Genomic DNA, 15,071 nt, shown 5'->3' with positions numbered 1-15,071 from the left:
AGATTTTCCTGGGTTAAAAAGTCATCTTATATGCCGGAAAATACGGTATTAAACTTAAATTATTTGTTCATGATAAGTTTTATATGTACTTAAAATAAAAAAGTACATATAAAACTTATATATGTAAGTTACATATAAAACTTATATGTGAAGTTTTATATGTAAAACTTATATTTGGGAATTTTGACTCAAGGAGCCCAAAAAATAACTTTACTGGGAAATGACAAATAGGCCAAAAATCAGAAGGATCAGATGTTAACAAGCTGACATGGGGAGAAAGAGCAAATCTACCAGAGGAAACAGTAAATGTATAGACTTGCTGGTAGATGTGAGCATGGTAAAGACAAAGGACTCAAAAAGAGCCCATGTGGCCATCCTAAGCAATTGGAAACCATTGAAGAGAGTGAAAGAAAGGTATGGCATGACATCTCTGTGTTAACAATGTATTCTGACTGAGTTTTGGATAACTGGAGAGGGGCAAGAGTGGGGAAACAAGTTACCAAACTCAACCGGGATAGCTAGGTGAGGTCAAGATAAAAAAAAAAGTGGTACAATTTGAGAGATAATTAGGAGATAAAATTAACAGGACTTGGTAATAGATTTATTGTGAGAGATTTAGAAGTGAGAGCTATCTATAGTGAACCCTAGGTTTATAACGAAAAGATTGTTCCTTTCCTGGAAACATGAAACACCAAAAAAGGGATCCAGTTGGTGGTGAAGAACATGGGTTCCAGTGTGAGGTGGAAGTGATTTTAAGCTACTCCAAAGGAATTGTTGAGTAGGCAGTTGCACACTTGGGTCTGGATCTGAAAGATATATCTCAGTTGAAGGTAGAAATTTTTGAGTCATCTTTGTTTAGGTGGCAAATTGAAAAAATATTCACACATAAGATCACTTAGGGCCAAAAGTGGATGGTGAAAAGTACAGCTGGCTTAGGACTGACCTTTGAACTTGAACATTTCATGACATGAAATGGTGGATGAGCCTTCAAAGAAGACCAGAAGGAGAGGCTAGAGGGGCAGAAGGAAAACCAGGAGAGTATTCTGTCATGGGTCATGTAAACACTTGGAAAAGTGTTTCAAGAAGGAGGAAGTGGTGAACAGTGTTAGATGCTGTTGAGATTTCAAGTAAAATGAAGTCTGAAAATTTCCTGTTGGATTCAGAGTCATTTAGAAATCATTGGTGTCTTGGACACCACAAATTGGAATTATGTGGCATGAAAATGGTGATAATGACTTTGAACATCTCTCAAAGCTTGGCTCTGAGGCATTTGAAGACAGAGGGTGCTCCTTGTGAACTTTGTAGTGAGGATGTTTTGTTTGTCTTGTTTTTAATGAAAACGACTCAAGCATGATAAAAATCAATGGGAATAATCCAGTTAAGAGATTGACAGTGCTAGAAAGGAATACTGTATAGTGGGGTTCTAGGATGGCAGAAAGGATGGGATTCAAAACAGTTAAAAGGTTAACCTGAGATATGTATAGGATTATTTCTTACTAGAGGCCCGGTGCATAAAATTTGTGCACCTGGAGGGTGGGGGTCCCTCAGCCCGCCTGCACCCTATCACAGTCTGGGAGCCCTTGGGGATGTCCGACTGATGGCTTAGTCAGATATTCTTAGCGCTGCTGCTGAGGCGAGAGAGGCTCCCGCCACCACCGCTGTGCTCACCAGCCATGAGCCCGGCTTCTGGCTGAGTGGCGCTCCCCCTGTGGAAGCGCACTGACCACCAGGGGGCAGTTCCTGTGTTGAGCATCTGCCCCCTGGTGGTCAGTCCACGTCATAGCGACCGATTGTTCCACCATTTGGTCTATTTGCATATTAGCCTTTTATTATATATGATAATACAACTTTATTAATAGAATAGGGTGAATGATGCAAGTAAATTTGTATAAAGAGAAATGAAAAGGAATCCTACCTAATAAAAGAGTAATATGCAAATTAACCATCACACCGCTACACCCACAAGCCACGCCCACCAGCCAATCAGAGCGAGTATGCAAATAAACCCAACCAGGATGGCTACAGCCACAGAGAGCAGGAGGGAGGCTTGGGTTTTCCAGACAATGGAGGAAGCTAAGCTTTCGGCCTGCCCTTGCCGGCCTAAGCCTCCACTCAAGGCTACAAAGTTTCAATTATAGAAGGTAAACAAATCCAAACAGAAATTGTGGCAGCCACGAGCTGGAAAGAGTGGGAGGCTAGGGTTGCCCCTGGCAATGGAAGAAGCAAAGCTTTCCGAACACCCTGGCTGGCCCAGGCCTCCACTCAAGGATACGAAGTTTCAATTATAGAAGATACATAAACCTCTAAAGAAATGGCTGCCCGCCATGGAGCGAGCAGGAGGCTTGGCTCCGCTCAAGGCTACAAAGTTTCAATTGTAGAAGGTAAGTAAATTCCAGATACCAAGGCCTCCACTTGGGTCGCCAGGGGGCGTGGCTGGCCTGAAAACCAACACATGCCCCTCGCCCAGGCCTCTCCACGCTCCAAGGGAACCCCCACCCTGATCCGGGACACCCTTCAGGCAAACCAGCTGGCCCCCACCCATGCACCAGGCCTCTATCCTATCTAATAAAAGAGTAATATGCAGATTGACCATCACTCCAACACACAATATGGATGCCCCCATGTGGGCAAAGATCCTGCCCCTATGTGGACACAAGATGGCCACCACAAGATGGCCAGCAGGGGAGGGTAGTTGGGAGGGACCAGGCCTGCAAGGGAGGGCTGTTGAGAGAGACCAGGCCTGCAAGAGAGGGCAGTTGGAGGCGATCAACCCTGTAGGGGAGGGCAGTTAGGGGTGACCAGGCCGGCAGAGGAGGGAAGTTGGGGGCAAACAGGCTGGCAGGGGAGCAGTTAGACATCAATCAGGCTGGCATGGGAGTGGTTAGGGGGTGATCAGGCTGGCAGGCAGAAGCAGTTAGTGGGGCAATCAGGAAGGCAGGCAGGTGAGCAGTTGGGATCCAGCAGTCCTGGATTGTGAGAGGGATCCCAGATTGGAGAGGGTGCAGGCTGGGCTGAGGGACACCCCCCCCCCCCGTGCACAAATTTCATGCACCGGGCCTCTAGTGTTAAATATTTTAGGAAAGCAGACAGGTTAAAAATAATTACTGTAGAGTGAATTGGCCAATAAAATATATGTAGGATTGCTAGGAAGTGTAGGAGCCTGTTTGAGGTTAATTATGGTGAATTTATAGTAGATAGAATGTATTAAATAATTCCTGGCTATTGGGATGCTGTGATAAAGAACTCAGAATGTTCTTTTTATTCAAGATTAACTAGAGGGATTGCTAACCATAGGGGAATTTAAGGTATTGGCAAATATTGATCATATATCTAAATTGGATAAAGGAGGAAAATCAAAAGCAAAGGACTGTTTGAGAGAAAGTACATGGGTAAGTGAATTGCTGATCCAGTGAAGTCAGAGATGATTGTGGTGGGTGGAATTTAATAAGCAAGCAGATAGAAATTGTAATCTTGTGGAATATTTCAACTGATCATTTTAGAAATAGAATGATTATAAGTGATGATAAGGACTACAGTGTGACCATGGGAGTGGGTCACTGAGATGGAATAGATTAGGTAGTTAGAAAAGAGCAAGTCAAGAAGTGAGGATATATTGGATGAGTTATTAAGTGGGCATTTCTGTCAATAAGAATGATGTCAAAACTTAGGGTGGAGAGAAATTATAAGTTGGTTGTCAGTATCTTCAATGTAATACAGAGGGTGAATGATAGTCATGAAAGGTAAGAGAAGCTATTACAGCCAAATGCAAAAGCCTTGATATTGCTATTTTGGCAAGAAGAATTTGTAGGATTGTGTATGCCAGGTACTCTTGAAAAACACAGAAATCACTATGTAAATATTGCAAGTCCCTTGTCCTCTAGGAGCTCAAAAACTATAGGAAAAAAAAAACACACACAAAAAAAACAACCACAGTGATTAATGACAGTATAGTGAAATAGAATCTACCTACAAAGTATATTTGGAACCCCAAGGATGGAGTGGTTTTCTCTAATTGAAGAAGTCATTGAAGGTTTTATGGGAAAGATATCTGAAATGAATTTTATAAAGTTCCTAACATGAAGGAGGGGAAGAAAGACAATACAGGAGAAATTATAAGATGTATGGCTCCTAATAACAGATAAGCATAAATTAAAAACGATAGCATCCCATTGTACTATAAGTACTGTTATAACATGTAGTTCTTTATCTTTGGAATATTTCCATCTCTTGGCCAATACATTTTTTGTTTGTTTGTTTTGTTTTTTTGTTCTTAGAATTCAGTATTGTTCTTTAATGGGATGATTTAAGCATGTATCTGTGGACTAGTATGTGTGTGAGTACACACAATGTGCCCTTGTGTTTTTGGCATTTCTTTTAAAGTTATGCCTCAAATAATTTATTGCTAAAAATAAATGCAAGGGTATTCTATAAATAAGTAAATATGATCACTTTCATGCACTTACTTTTGTTAACACAATCATTCAATAAATTAAATTTCCATCATGATTGTTGAAGCTCTGTTTTAAGCCACAAGGACACAAAGATTGATATGATGATCTGTGATCTCAGAAAACTCACAGTTTATTATGTTCCAAGCCCAACAAGATATAGTAAGTATAATATTAAAATACTAATCATTGGGAATGCTGTGACTTTTTTAAAGGTAACTTCTTTCTCTTGAGTCCTCAGACACATTTTAAAATGTTGATGTATTCCTTTATTCACTCTCAGTGGAAAATGTTTGATTTCATCCAACTATCAATATAGTTAACCAAAAATTTGGATAAAGTGGTAGACTTAGCCTATAATATTAAGACTCAAAATAAAGTATGTTTCTTTTTGAATTAATAACCTTTCAAATTTTGGCTTTATTCTTCAAAGGTTGTGAAGATGAGAAAAGAAGTGAAGAGAATCCGAGTTTTGGTTATCCGAAAACTTGTCAGAAGTGTTAGCAGACTGAAGTCAAAAAAGTTAGTCATTTAAAGTTATGGCCTTCTGACTGATAAAATGTCAAAAATTGTTTTTATTTAATATTTACAAAATTTGAGGGTGGGACCTAGAGGAATAATTAAATATCTCACACAGCACTTTAAAAAAATAATATTTAGAGAGGATCTGAGATAAAATGTGCTGTGTCAGCATGTTACATGGTTTTGATCATATTTGCTTAAAATACATGATGAATTCTGCTGCTATTTTTTTCAAAAATCTCTTTGGCCTTTTTAGAATGAAAGTCCTTTGGAGTTATGTATGTGTTTTATGTTATTAGAAGTTATCTTAAGATGTGGTATGTTTGAGCAAATCTAGTAATACCTTGTGTAAATCAGTTGTAAAAATTTATATCACTTTTTTTCTTGAATTGCTAATTAATTTGAAATATTCAGTACCTTGTGGAAGTGTTTATCAAAACATTGTGTTCCATCTAATTTTTTGAAAAAATAGTAGTTTGTATTTTCAGTGTCACTGGTATTAGAGAAAAAGTATGTTATTTAAAGTCTTCAAATGTGTTTTGCTCCTGATTAATTTTTAGTGCTTTCTTTCATAAATGTTGCAGAAGATGGCTTTCCTCTCTGATATAATCAGATATTTGACATCTTTGTATATTCTTTTAATTCCAGAGAACAAATTCTTATTTAATAAAATTATATCTAACCTTTAGTTGTAGCTTATGGACCTTATATTAAATATAATTGCTACTAACTGATTAATTAAAAAGTATTATTTGACCTTCCCATTAAGGAATTAGAAGGCAAACAGCAGCAATAATTTTTAATATTATGCCAGGACTATGCCTATTTTTGCCAAGAACTTGGGTTTATTAGTAGAATTGGGATATATGTTGGAAGGGGAGAAAGCAGTGCAGGATGACATTGCTTGTTATTTAGAGATTTATGATACTTTTCTAAAAGAAATGAGACTTTTCATTATGGTATGAGTCTGTAATACATGCTTTTCCTGTCTACATATTGTAATGTATCTTTTGCAGGGGTACTGAAGATGCACTGTTAAAAAACCAAAGGCGGGCACAACGATTGCTTGAAGAAATTCATGCCATGAAGGTAAGGACTTGTGCAGCTGTGTGAATGCGTGTTTCTGTCTCTCATCTCAGTCTGCATGTGTGTGTATGTTGGGTTACTTATTTGAATATTATTGTAGGTTTACCAAGACTTATTTTATGGGTCTGTTTGGTGAAGAATGTAGCACATTTAGAAAATTGTAATATGTTGAAGCTTGCATTTTCTCTTTCACTGAATTTGTTAAAGTACTTGACTAATTTGAGTCAAAACACTGCCAAACTAAACTCATCTGTGTTTAATAATGCCTCATGCCTAAGGCTTTTATTTTTACTGTAACTTTAGGCATGTAGTCTAAGTTGAGTTCAAGAATTGAAGTGTTCATGCTATTTGGTAATGTGGATGGGGATATTGGTGGCTGACATCATGCTTTGCCTATTGCCAACTCAATAAATTTTTGTGTGATGGTGTCAGCATTTTATTCAGCTCTGTAGTAACTCAAAATAAAATTAGTATTGGACCAAAATGATCCATATTTTTGTTTCTTTCAGCCAGACTCTTCACTAGCATAATTTTTAGGTCTTCTCACTGCCCTTACTTTGTGGAAACTTTCATTTACCAAATGACATACTATTAAATGTCTGGGAGACTTTTTTATTGCAGAACTTAAAAACAACATTTGGTACTAGCAATTATGTTAATTGCAGGGTCATTTTGCATGTATGTTTGACTATTACATTTTGGTATAACTTTCAAGAGTATGGTTTTTTTTGTTTGTTTTTTAATTTTACTGATTTCAGAGAGGGAGAGGAGAGAGAGAGAGAGAGAGACATTAATGATGAGAGAGAGAGAGAGAGAGAGAGAGAGAGAGAGAGAGAGAGAGACATTAATGATGAGAGAAAATCAACTGCCTCCTGCACGCCCCCATTGGGCATCAAGCTGTGACCTCCTGGTTCATAGATTGACACTCAACCACTGAGCCACACCGACTGGGCACTTCCAAGTTTTGAGATAGATAAAAGAATGATTGAATTCTCTAAAACTACTTTAATTGAGTTAAATTATCAAAGTTTCTCATCTTTTTTTTTTTTTTTGCTTTTGAAGGGATAGTAAAGTATTTTATAGGCCAGTTATTTTTCACAGTTAATCTGAGTAGAAACAGATGTAGGACATGGTTTTTTTTTTTTGTGTTTTTTTTTTTTTGGTGTGAGGTGCTTTTATTTTTTTGTGGAATTATTTTTAATCACAGGACTGCAAAATTTATGCAATACATTTGATTTATCTTCTCTAGTGTTTTAATCCCTCTTTTTTCCCCCAATCATTCAGTCAAAATACTCTATGTTTGCCTCCTAATTGTCATTTGTGTCACTTTGGATGATACATCATTTAGGCTTTTTCATATACCTTTTATTTCTCATGAAATAAAAATGAGAGATAAAATGTTTAGACATTTTTGTTTTGAGGATAACTTTAAGATAGGAAGTTATTGTGTATCCCATTGTCTCTTTCACTTTCTCTTAACCAAGGTTCTTACTAAATTATTACATTCCTTACCTAAGTTTTCCCCTGTAATTTCTTCTGAATGGTCATTTTTGTAGTCCTCAATTATTCAAAGGCTTTGAACTACTATATAATTGCTGATTTTATTTTTCCATGGAAAGGATGCATTATAATATAATAGGCCTATGTGTAGTATATGAAGACTCTGAAAACAAAAGATATTCATTAATCTTCAGAATACTTCCCTTCTGTAACTCTCAATAATGGATTTAATTTAAAGTTAATCAGAAAAATAAGTTGTCCTAATTGATTTATATGTGAAACTTTTCTTTTATTCTTAAACCTCATCAGGAATAGCAAATCAGACTCAGTGAGAAAGTTCATAGGTTTGCAACATTACTGTGTCACATTCATAGTTTTATTTTGTGTGTGTATGTGATTATATAAGACCACTGTGGAATTGTTGCCTCATAGAAAGCTAAAATGCATAGCCTATATAGTCTTGAAATTCATAAAGTTAATAGTATGTATGTATATTTTTCCCCTTGTATTCATGGCAGTGGGTTAGGGTGGTCTGAATTGGATGCTATGAATTGAACTTTTTTTTTGTAATGCTTTTTAAAAGTTGAATTAAATTTAAATATTAAAAAAAAACGGAAAAAAAGAGTAAGACTATGTTTGCTTTTCTTATACATCTAATTTTATTCCTTATTTATGATCCTTTTAATGGTCTACTTTTCTAAAAGAAAAATATATAGAGCATTTTTTAAGTGAATGGTCATTTGAAATTTCCTAAAGAACAGTTTATCATATATACATGGGAGTATCAAAGAAATAGTCACAAAACAGGAAGCTCACAGTCTCAATTAAATTTGAAGAAAAACCTCTACTTATTCATTTTTCCAGATGAATTTTTTCCTTGGCTCATATACCACTACATTTTTATAGTCTTGTTCATGACATACTGTCCTATACTTGCTTTCTATGATAATAGGGTATTTTGTTGCAAGATGACTTCCTCAAAGAGAAAACCTAAAATATTTTTAGAAATGGGAGTTTGTTTATTTCTGGCCAAGAGAAAAAAAGGGGGCCTGATCTTTTTTTTTTTTTTTTTTTTAATATATTTTTATTGATTTCAGAGAGGAATGGAGAGGAAGAGAGAGATAGAAACATCAATAATAAGAGGGAATCATTGATTGGCTGCCTTCTGCACGTTGAACTGAGCCTGCAACCCAGGCATGTGCCCTAGACCAGAATCAAAACCAGGACCCTTCAGTCTGCAGGCCAACGCTCTATCCACTGAGCCAAACCGGCTAAGGGGGGGCCTGATCTTTATGATACTATGAAATCATAGGTTCCAATTTTGTAGATTATAGTATATGAATACCAACTCTCTTGCCTTTTCTAATAGTATTCCTACTTTTAACTCTGATACTAGTGTAAATTCTGGCTTCTGAAACAGTTTCTTTTTCTTAGAAATTAAAGTACTAGTAGCTGATCAACTTTTATAGATCCCAAAGTTATTTAGCTAAAGAAAAAGATAGCAAAATTAAGGCAGACAGTGAAATTAATATAAGTATACAAGAAATCCCTTAATAATAAAGGTAATATAACTAGCTGCTTCTGTGAATATTTACTATGTGCATGACACTATGTTAATTTTTTTGTATGAGAGCTTAAAAAGAAATTTGCCATAAGGTGTAAGATGCCTTATTTGTCCTCTGTTTTATATTCAGTATCTCATGAGATAGATGTCTTTTTTCTTACTATCTTACAGAATTGGAAACCAAGGCTTACAGAAGTTAAGCAACTTGCCCAAGGTCAAGTAGTAGTTGGGCTTCATAACTAATTAAAAAGTTAATGGCCTTGGTAGTTTTACTGTGCTTCTTCATTAAAACCAGAACTTCTGAAATATACCTGTTCTCTACTCTCCTAGAGACTAGATGAGATAATATGATTAACGTTAGAGGCCCAGTGCATGAAAATGTATGCACTGGAGGAGGGTCCCCCAGTCCTGCCTGCCCCCTCTCACAGTCCGGGAGCCCTCAGGGGCTGGAGGCAACACGGCGATCAGGGGAAGGCGACGCCCCATCACATCTCTGCTGCTGCCACTGCTGGCAGCACAAGTCTCGGCCTGCCCTGGTTACCTGAGCCTCAGGTGGCCCTGAGTGGCTGGGCAGCCACCATACGAGGCTTGCCTGCGCCTCGGGTCGGCGCTGGGCAGCTGGGGGTGCTGAGGAGACTGGGGGACTCCGGAGGCAGGTGCGCGGCAAGGCTGGGCCCAGCTGGGGGCGGGCCCAGCCTTGCCATGCCTGTCACCCCAGCGGGGCTGAGGGGACTAGGCAGCTCCATCTTGTGGTTGTGGGTGCCACCATCTTTGAGGGTGTGGCAATTAGCATATTCCCTCCTTATTGGCTGTGGGCGCCGCCATCTTTTGCGACGGCGTGAGGGTCAATTAGCACATTCCCTCTTTATTAGATAGGATAATAGTTGTCCTCTAAGAAAAAAAGACCCAAAGGAGATGTGCAACATGTTTTCAGATTCTTTAATTCCTCAGAGCTAAATGCATATACCCAGTTAACTCAAGCTGCTTTTTTTTTTTAACTTCCTTCTCTCTGAGGTGATTACTTTTCCTATACTGAGTATTCCTGTCTAGTGAGAACTTGAAAGTTATTCTGAGACTTTGCTCTGCCTGCTACTCTTTATTTTAAAACTCCTTTTGTCTTATTTTTTTCTAAGTTTACATGCTCACGTCTCTGTTATTAAAAGCATCTTTAAAGCACCTTTGCTTATGCTCTTCATGGCCTGTTTCTAAGTGGTTGTTATTAGTGGAACACAAATGGGAAAAGAGTTGTAGATTATGATCTGTAGTTATTATGCAAAGTCAAATAAAATAACATGTAAACAAAGTAACATATCACATCTTTTGCATTTCATTTCACCACAACTATAAAATGAGCAGAATCTTATTTCAAAGGACATGTTTAGGAGGGTTCCATGCTGAACATTCTTCAGATAAGACCTTTCCTTCTAACAAAAATCATTAGCCTGTTTACCAGGAGGACCAGTTATCAGCATATTAAAAAATAGATTAAACTCCATCACCTACTTATACTTGAGTTTCCTCCTGGTAAAGAAGTGATTGCCCAGGACAGCTGTTTTAATTCTTCCCTCTCTGATTTGTAATAGTCTTCCTTTGATTTTTTTCCCCCTTCTTTTGTTTATATCTCCCTCCAATGTTTTGGAAACTATTTTAAACCTAGAGAAAAATTATAATGCTACAATATATAGTAGTAATACATCTAGTTTGTCCCTTTACTGGTGATGCTTAGTTCCAATTACTTGGTTTAGAGCAGGGGTGGGGACCGTTTTTTGTTATAAATATCCAAGGGCATTTGGATATTTATAACATCATTCATGGGCCATACAAAATTATCAACTTAAAAATTAGCCTGCTATATTTTGCCAAACATTTAATTAACTCACCCCTAATGCCATGGAAGGGCCAGAATAAATGATTTTGTGGGCTTTATGTGGCCTGGCCCTCAGGCCAGCCGTTCCTCACCCCTGGTTAGATGTTATCTGCCAGATTTCTCCATTTTCCTGTTTGCAATTATTAAGTAATCTGTGAGGTGATAATTTTGAAACTGAATACTCTGTAGTCTTTCACCCAGTGACTGATGTTTTGTGGCTTAATCAGTTAATTGTTTCTCTTTTTCTGCTGGAATTTTTTATTTCTTTTTATTTTTCTGATAAGATTTTAATTTAAGAGGTTTTTAATTTTTTTTTTTTACAATATTAAGGATAGTGCTAATAGCCATTTTTCCCTATGGAGTATGGGTTCTTGACTTCCTGCAGGAAAGATTTCACAAGATTCCAGGTGATTTTGAAGTATATATATTAAAGCTGGAGATAGTGAAACTGAGGAAAGGCTTAGGATAGAAGAAGCAACAGGAGAGAGACTATGCAGGGCTGCTTTGGCTCTCTAGAAACATTATGGGAAAGAAGTGAGCCAAGGAGGTGCTGCTGTTAGCTCACTGGAGAGTTAGAGAACAGGAGGCCTTAGGGACAGGATCAGGGGCTTAGCCCAGGATATGCAGCCACTGTCCCTTGCTCCCCTGGTTGCAAGTCTAATGGGGTCCCGTAGAGTTAAGGAGATACAGGCCTGTGTGGGAAGAAAAGGAGGGAGAGAAAGGTGCGGGCATGTTCCTAGGAGGGAGAGCGCACAAGTTTAAAATCTTAATGTATGTTGCAATTGAATTTTTTACAATAATTTTTTAATAATGTTAATCTTTTTATTGTATATTTCTGGAGGATTATGATGTAGTTGAATGTGAAAATGAGAGAAAACTTTGTATAGCAATTACAAACCTGTGCTTTGTGAATACTGTGAGAGGACTGAATGATATTGTTAATCCACAGTGATAGTAAGAGAATAGCTGCTAATAGTCTGAAAATTGAATAAAGCTGTTTTAGTACTTGACAGTTTGAAGTTTTCAGCTATGTGACTATAGTTATGAACTGGATTAATTGTTTGCAATAGTCTTCAGAGTAGTTGGAACAGAGTAGTGTTCTTCTTTAGATATGTTTGCCTACGTTTTTGTGAGAACATATAAAATCTTTTTATCTAACACCGCTGTGCATAGGCCGAAAGAAGAAAAACAAACAAACAAATGGAATGAGTATGAATTGAAAAGTACAAAACTGAGTTCTAAGTCTTGGAATTTAGGTTATAAACTTTGACCTCTGTAGGCTTTAGTTTCTTAACAAAATTAAGATGATTGAGTAGAATTTAGGTTATAAACTTTAACCTCTGTAGGCTTTAGTTTCTTCACAAAATTAAGATGATTGAGTAGATTTTTTTTTAAGTCATTTGCTCCCGTGTCCTATTCTTTAATCTCCACTAGCTTGGAGTTTACTACCTTTGCTACCTGCTCTTTCAATCATGAGCAAAAAATGTAGGCTTTTTAGCTTCTCAGTGAAACAATATTTTTGTTTTGAAGTAGTTTAATTGAAATTTATATTTTATTTACAAAGCAGTGGTTGACATGTTTTTCAATATCATTATAGAACTTACACCACTTAAATAACTAATTTACTAAATCAGCAATTTCTTATTCATTTTATCTAGTTGACAGGCAGGGTAAGGGCCTTTCTAGATGTTTATCCTTGAAACATCTTTTTACAATGATGATGATTTTCTTTAGATATGATAATCTTCTTTGCCTTAATGAGGAGACATGCATTTTTGTATTTAAAAAATAACATGTACTGAAACTTTCTAAAAATTTTTATAGGTCTATGTTTCTTCACAAAGTCATCCAAGACTGATAGTTGGTTCTTATTGGTCCCATGCTTTCTTCTTTTCCTATTCAGGGCTAAAACCTGTTAATGTGCTATGTCTCTTTCTTTTTCTTCTTTTATTACTTATTCCTTATTTCACCTATAGTTTCAAACTTTGCCCCTAACTGGGTATTAGTCAGCTAATAAACTAGTTTATGCCTTAAAACCCATCATCATCCTTTAACTGCCTCTCAGTTTCTTCCTTTCCCCTAATTAGAATAGCATCTTTACCTCCCATAGCATAACCACTGGGAACTGGACATCCTCTCTTCCCATTCCCTCAGCAACCCACTTAATGTATCTGTCTGCCTGTTCATCAGTGTCCTTGAATAAGATTCACACTGACTCTTAGGTGTTGTTGTCCCCCCAAAGTTCTTTCTTCTCAATTTATACTCTTTAACATGGCTACTTGCATTTTTGAAGGTCTGCATTCTTTTAATTTTCATCCGAGGATATTCTTTCTATTGATTTTTAGAGAGAATGGAAGAGAGAGAGAAAGATAGAGAGAAATATTGATGTGAGAGAAACAGCAGGCCCAGGCTGGGGAGGAGCCTGCAACCAAGATACATGCCCTTGACTGGAATCGAACCCAGGACCCTTCAATCCACAGGCCGACATTCTATTCACTGAGTCAAACCAGCTAGGGCAGTCTGCACTCTTATATTCAGCTCCACTTAATGTTTTTAGGTGCACCCAAAACTCAACATTTTACATGATTCACTGAGCTAAGTTAAAAAGCATGGTTAAGGTTTTTGGTTTTCTTATGAAGCCTAAGGGCAAGCACTGAATTTTAACCTCAGCAGGGGTGAGAATCAGGATCTGGAGATTCTCAGAAACTCAGGTAGTTCTGTTTGTGTGTTTCTTTCCTGCCTCATTTTCCTCCATTTTGTGCTTCATCTCTGTTTTTCCTCATCTTCCCCCTATCCTGCCCACTCTGTTCTCTTTCACTCCCCTTCTATCTGACTTTCCAAACAGCTCTCATTGCTTAGGTATTTCCAAGGTCACTGTATAGTGGCAACCTCAGCCCACAGTGACTCAAGTTCTTGGGCCATCTTGAGTTAGATGTCCATCACTGGTCTAAGTCTAATCAGCTGTGCAGGTATTAGGGGACAGGATGATGGGTTGTAAAGAAAAGAAGATGGATAAGGATATATTCCAAAAGATGTCAGTATCTGAATATAGATTCTAACATTTTGTTCCTCACCACCCACATTCTAATCAGATGTTCTTCTCTTCTATTCCTGACTTTGGTTTTAACACTATCATTCATGTAGTTTCCTAAGCCAGAAGTCTAGGAATTATTTTGAATTCCCTTCTCCCTTAGCTACTTTATATTCCCATATCTTGTCCTTCACCAAGATCTGTTATTTTTATCCTCTAAATACGTAACCACTTCTTAGTTCAGGTTCTTATTATTTCTCACTTGTACTTCCTGCCTGAGGTATTACCACACTTCAAATCACATTCTGCACTGTAACCAGTGACCTTTCTAAAATGCAGATTTGATCAAGATTCTGTCCTGCATGGCATACAAGGCCCTTTGTGATCTATACTCAAGATACCTTTTTTTCTCCAATTATACCATCTACCTATCCCATACTTTTTGTACCAACTATAATTTATGAACCCCAAACATATCAATCTATTTCATGCATACTTGTACTTTTTAGAGAGAATGGAAGAGAAAGGGAAAGATAGCACACCTCTCCGATCTGAATAAAGACTTACTCTTTATTTCAGCAGCTTTACTTCACTTCTTATGTTACTTGCTCTAGGAAACTTTCCCTGACACAAGCACTCTGCCCCAAAAAGAATTATTCACCACGTCTTCTATACAGCTCCTTAACCTTCATATATTTCTATTATCATATTGTATGAATCTGTTTCCATGCTATTCCTACACTACTCACAGAGACCGTCTTAAGAAAATACTAGTACATTGTTTTACTCAATTATTTGTCCCCAACACCTGGTAACATGTCAGGTGTATGATAAATGATGCTGCCTGGCTGGCAGACTGAGTGACATTTAATGTAACATTTATTTATATTGTCATATGTACAATGTTGAGGTTGCACTGAGTCTCAATATATAAGTAGAATATTACTGAACTATTACTAAGAAGAGTCACTAACCAGAGTTGTTTTTGTGTTTTAGTTGGTTTAATGTTAAGTGTCAGAAATAGAAAAATGGATAGGCTCTTCATTTTATAGT

The 15,071-nt window shown here is 37.2% G+C and overlaps 1 protein-coding gene across 1 annotated transcript in view; it reads left to right on the top strand.

Moving 5' to 3' along the window:
• Positions 1-15,071, top strand: part of SRFBP1 (serum response factor binding protein 1) — a 62,564-nt gene that overhangs the window by 11,530 nt on the left and 35,963 nt on the right. Inside the window, exons 2-3 of the mRNA XM_054714967.1 lie at positions 4,882-4,970; positions 5,987-6,059. Of these exons, the coding sequence (XP_054570942.1) occupies positions 4,891-4,970; positions 5,987-6,059 (153 nt within the window). The 5' untranslated portion in view covers positions 4,882-4,890. The remainder of the gene's footprint in view (positions 1-4,881; positions 4,971-5,986; positions 6,060-15,071) is intronic.

The sequence above is a fragment of the Eptesicus fuscus genome, chromosome 4 (assembly GCF_027574615.1).
Source record: "Eptesicus fuscus isolate TK198812 chromosome 4, DD_ASM_mEF_20220401, whole genome shotgun sequence".
NCBI lineage: Eukaryota > Metazoa > Chordata > Mammalia > Chiroptera > Vespertilionidae > Eptesicus > Eptesicus fuscus.
The sequence above is the reverse complement of the archived record's forward strand: the minus strand, read 5'-3'. Positions and strand labels throughout refer to the sequence as shown.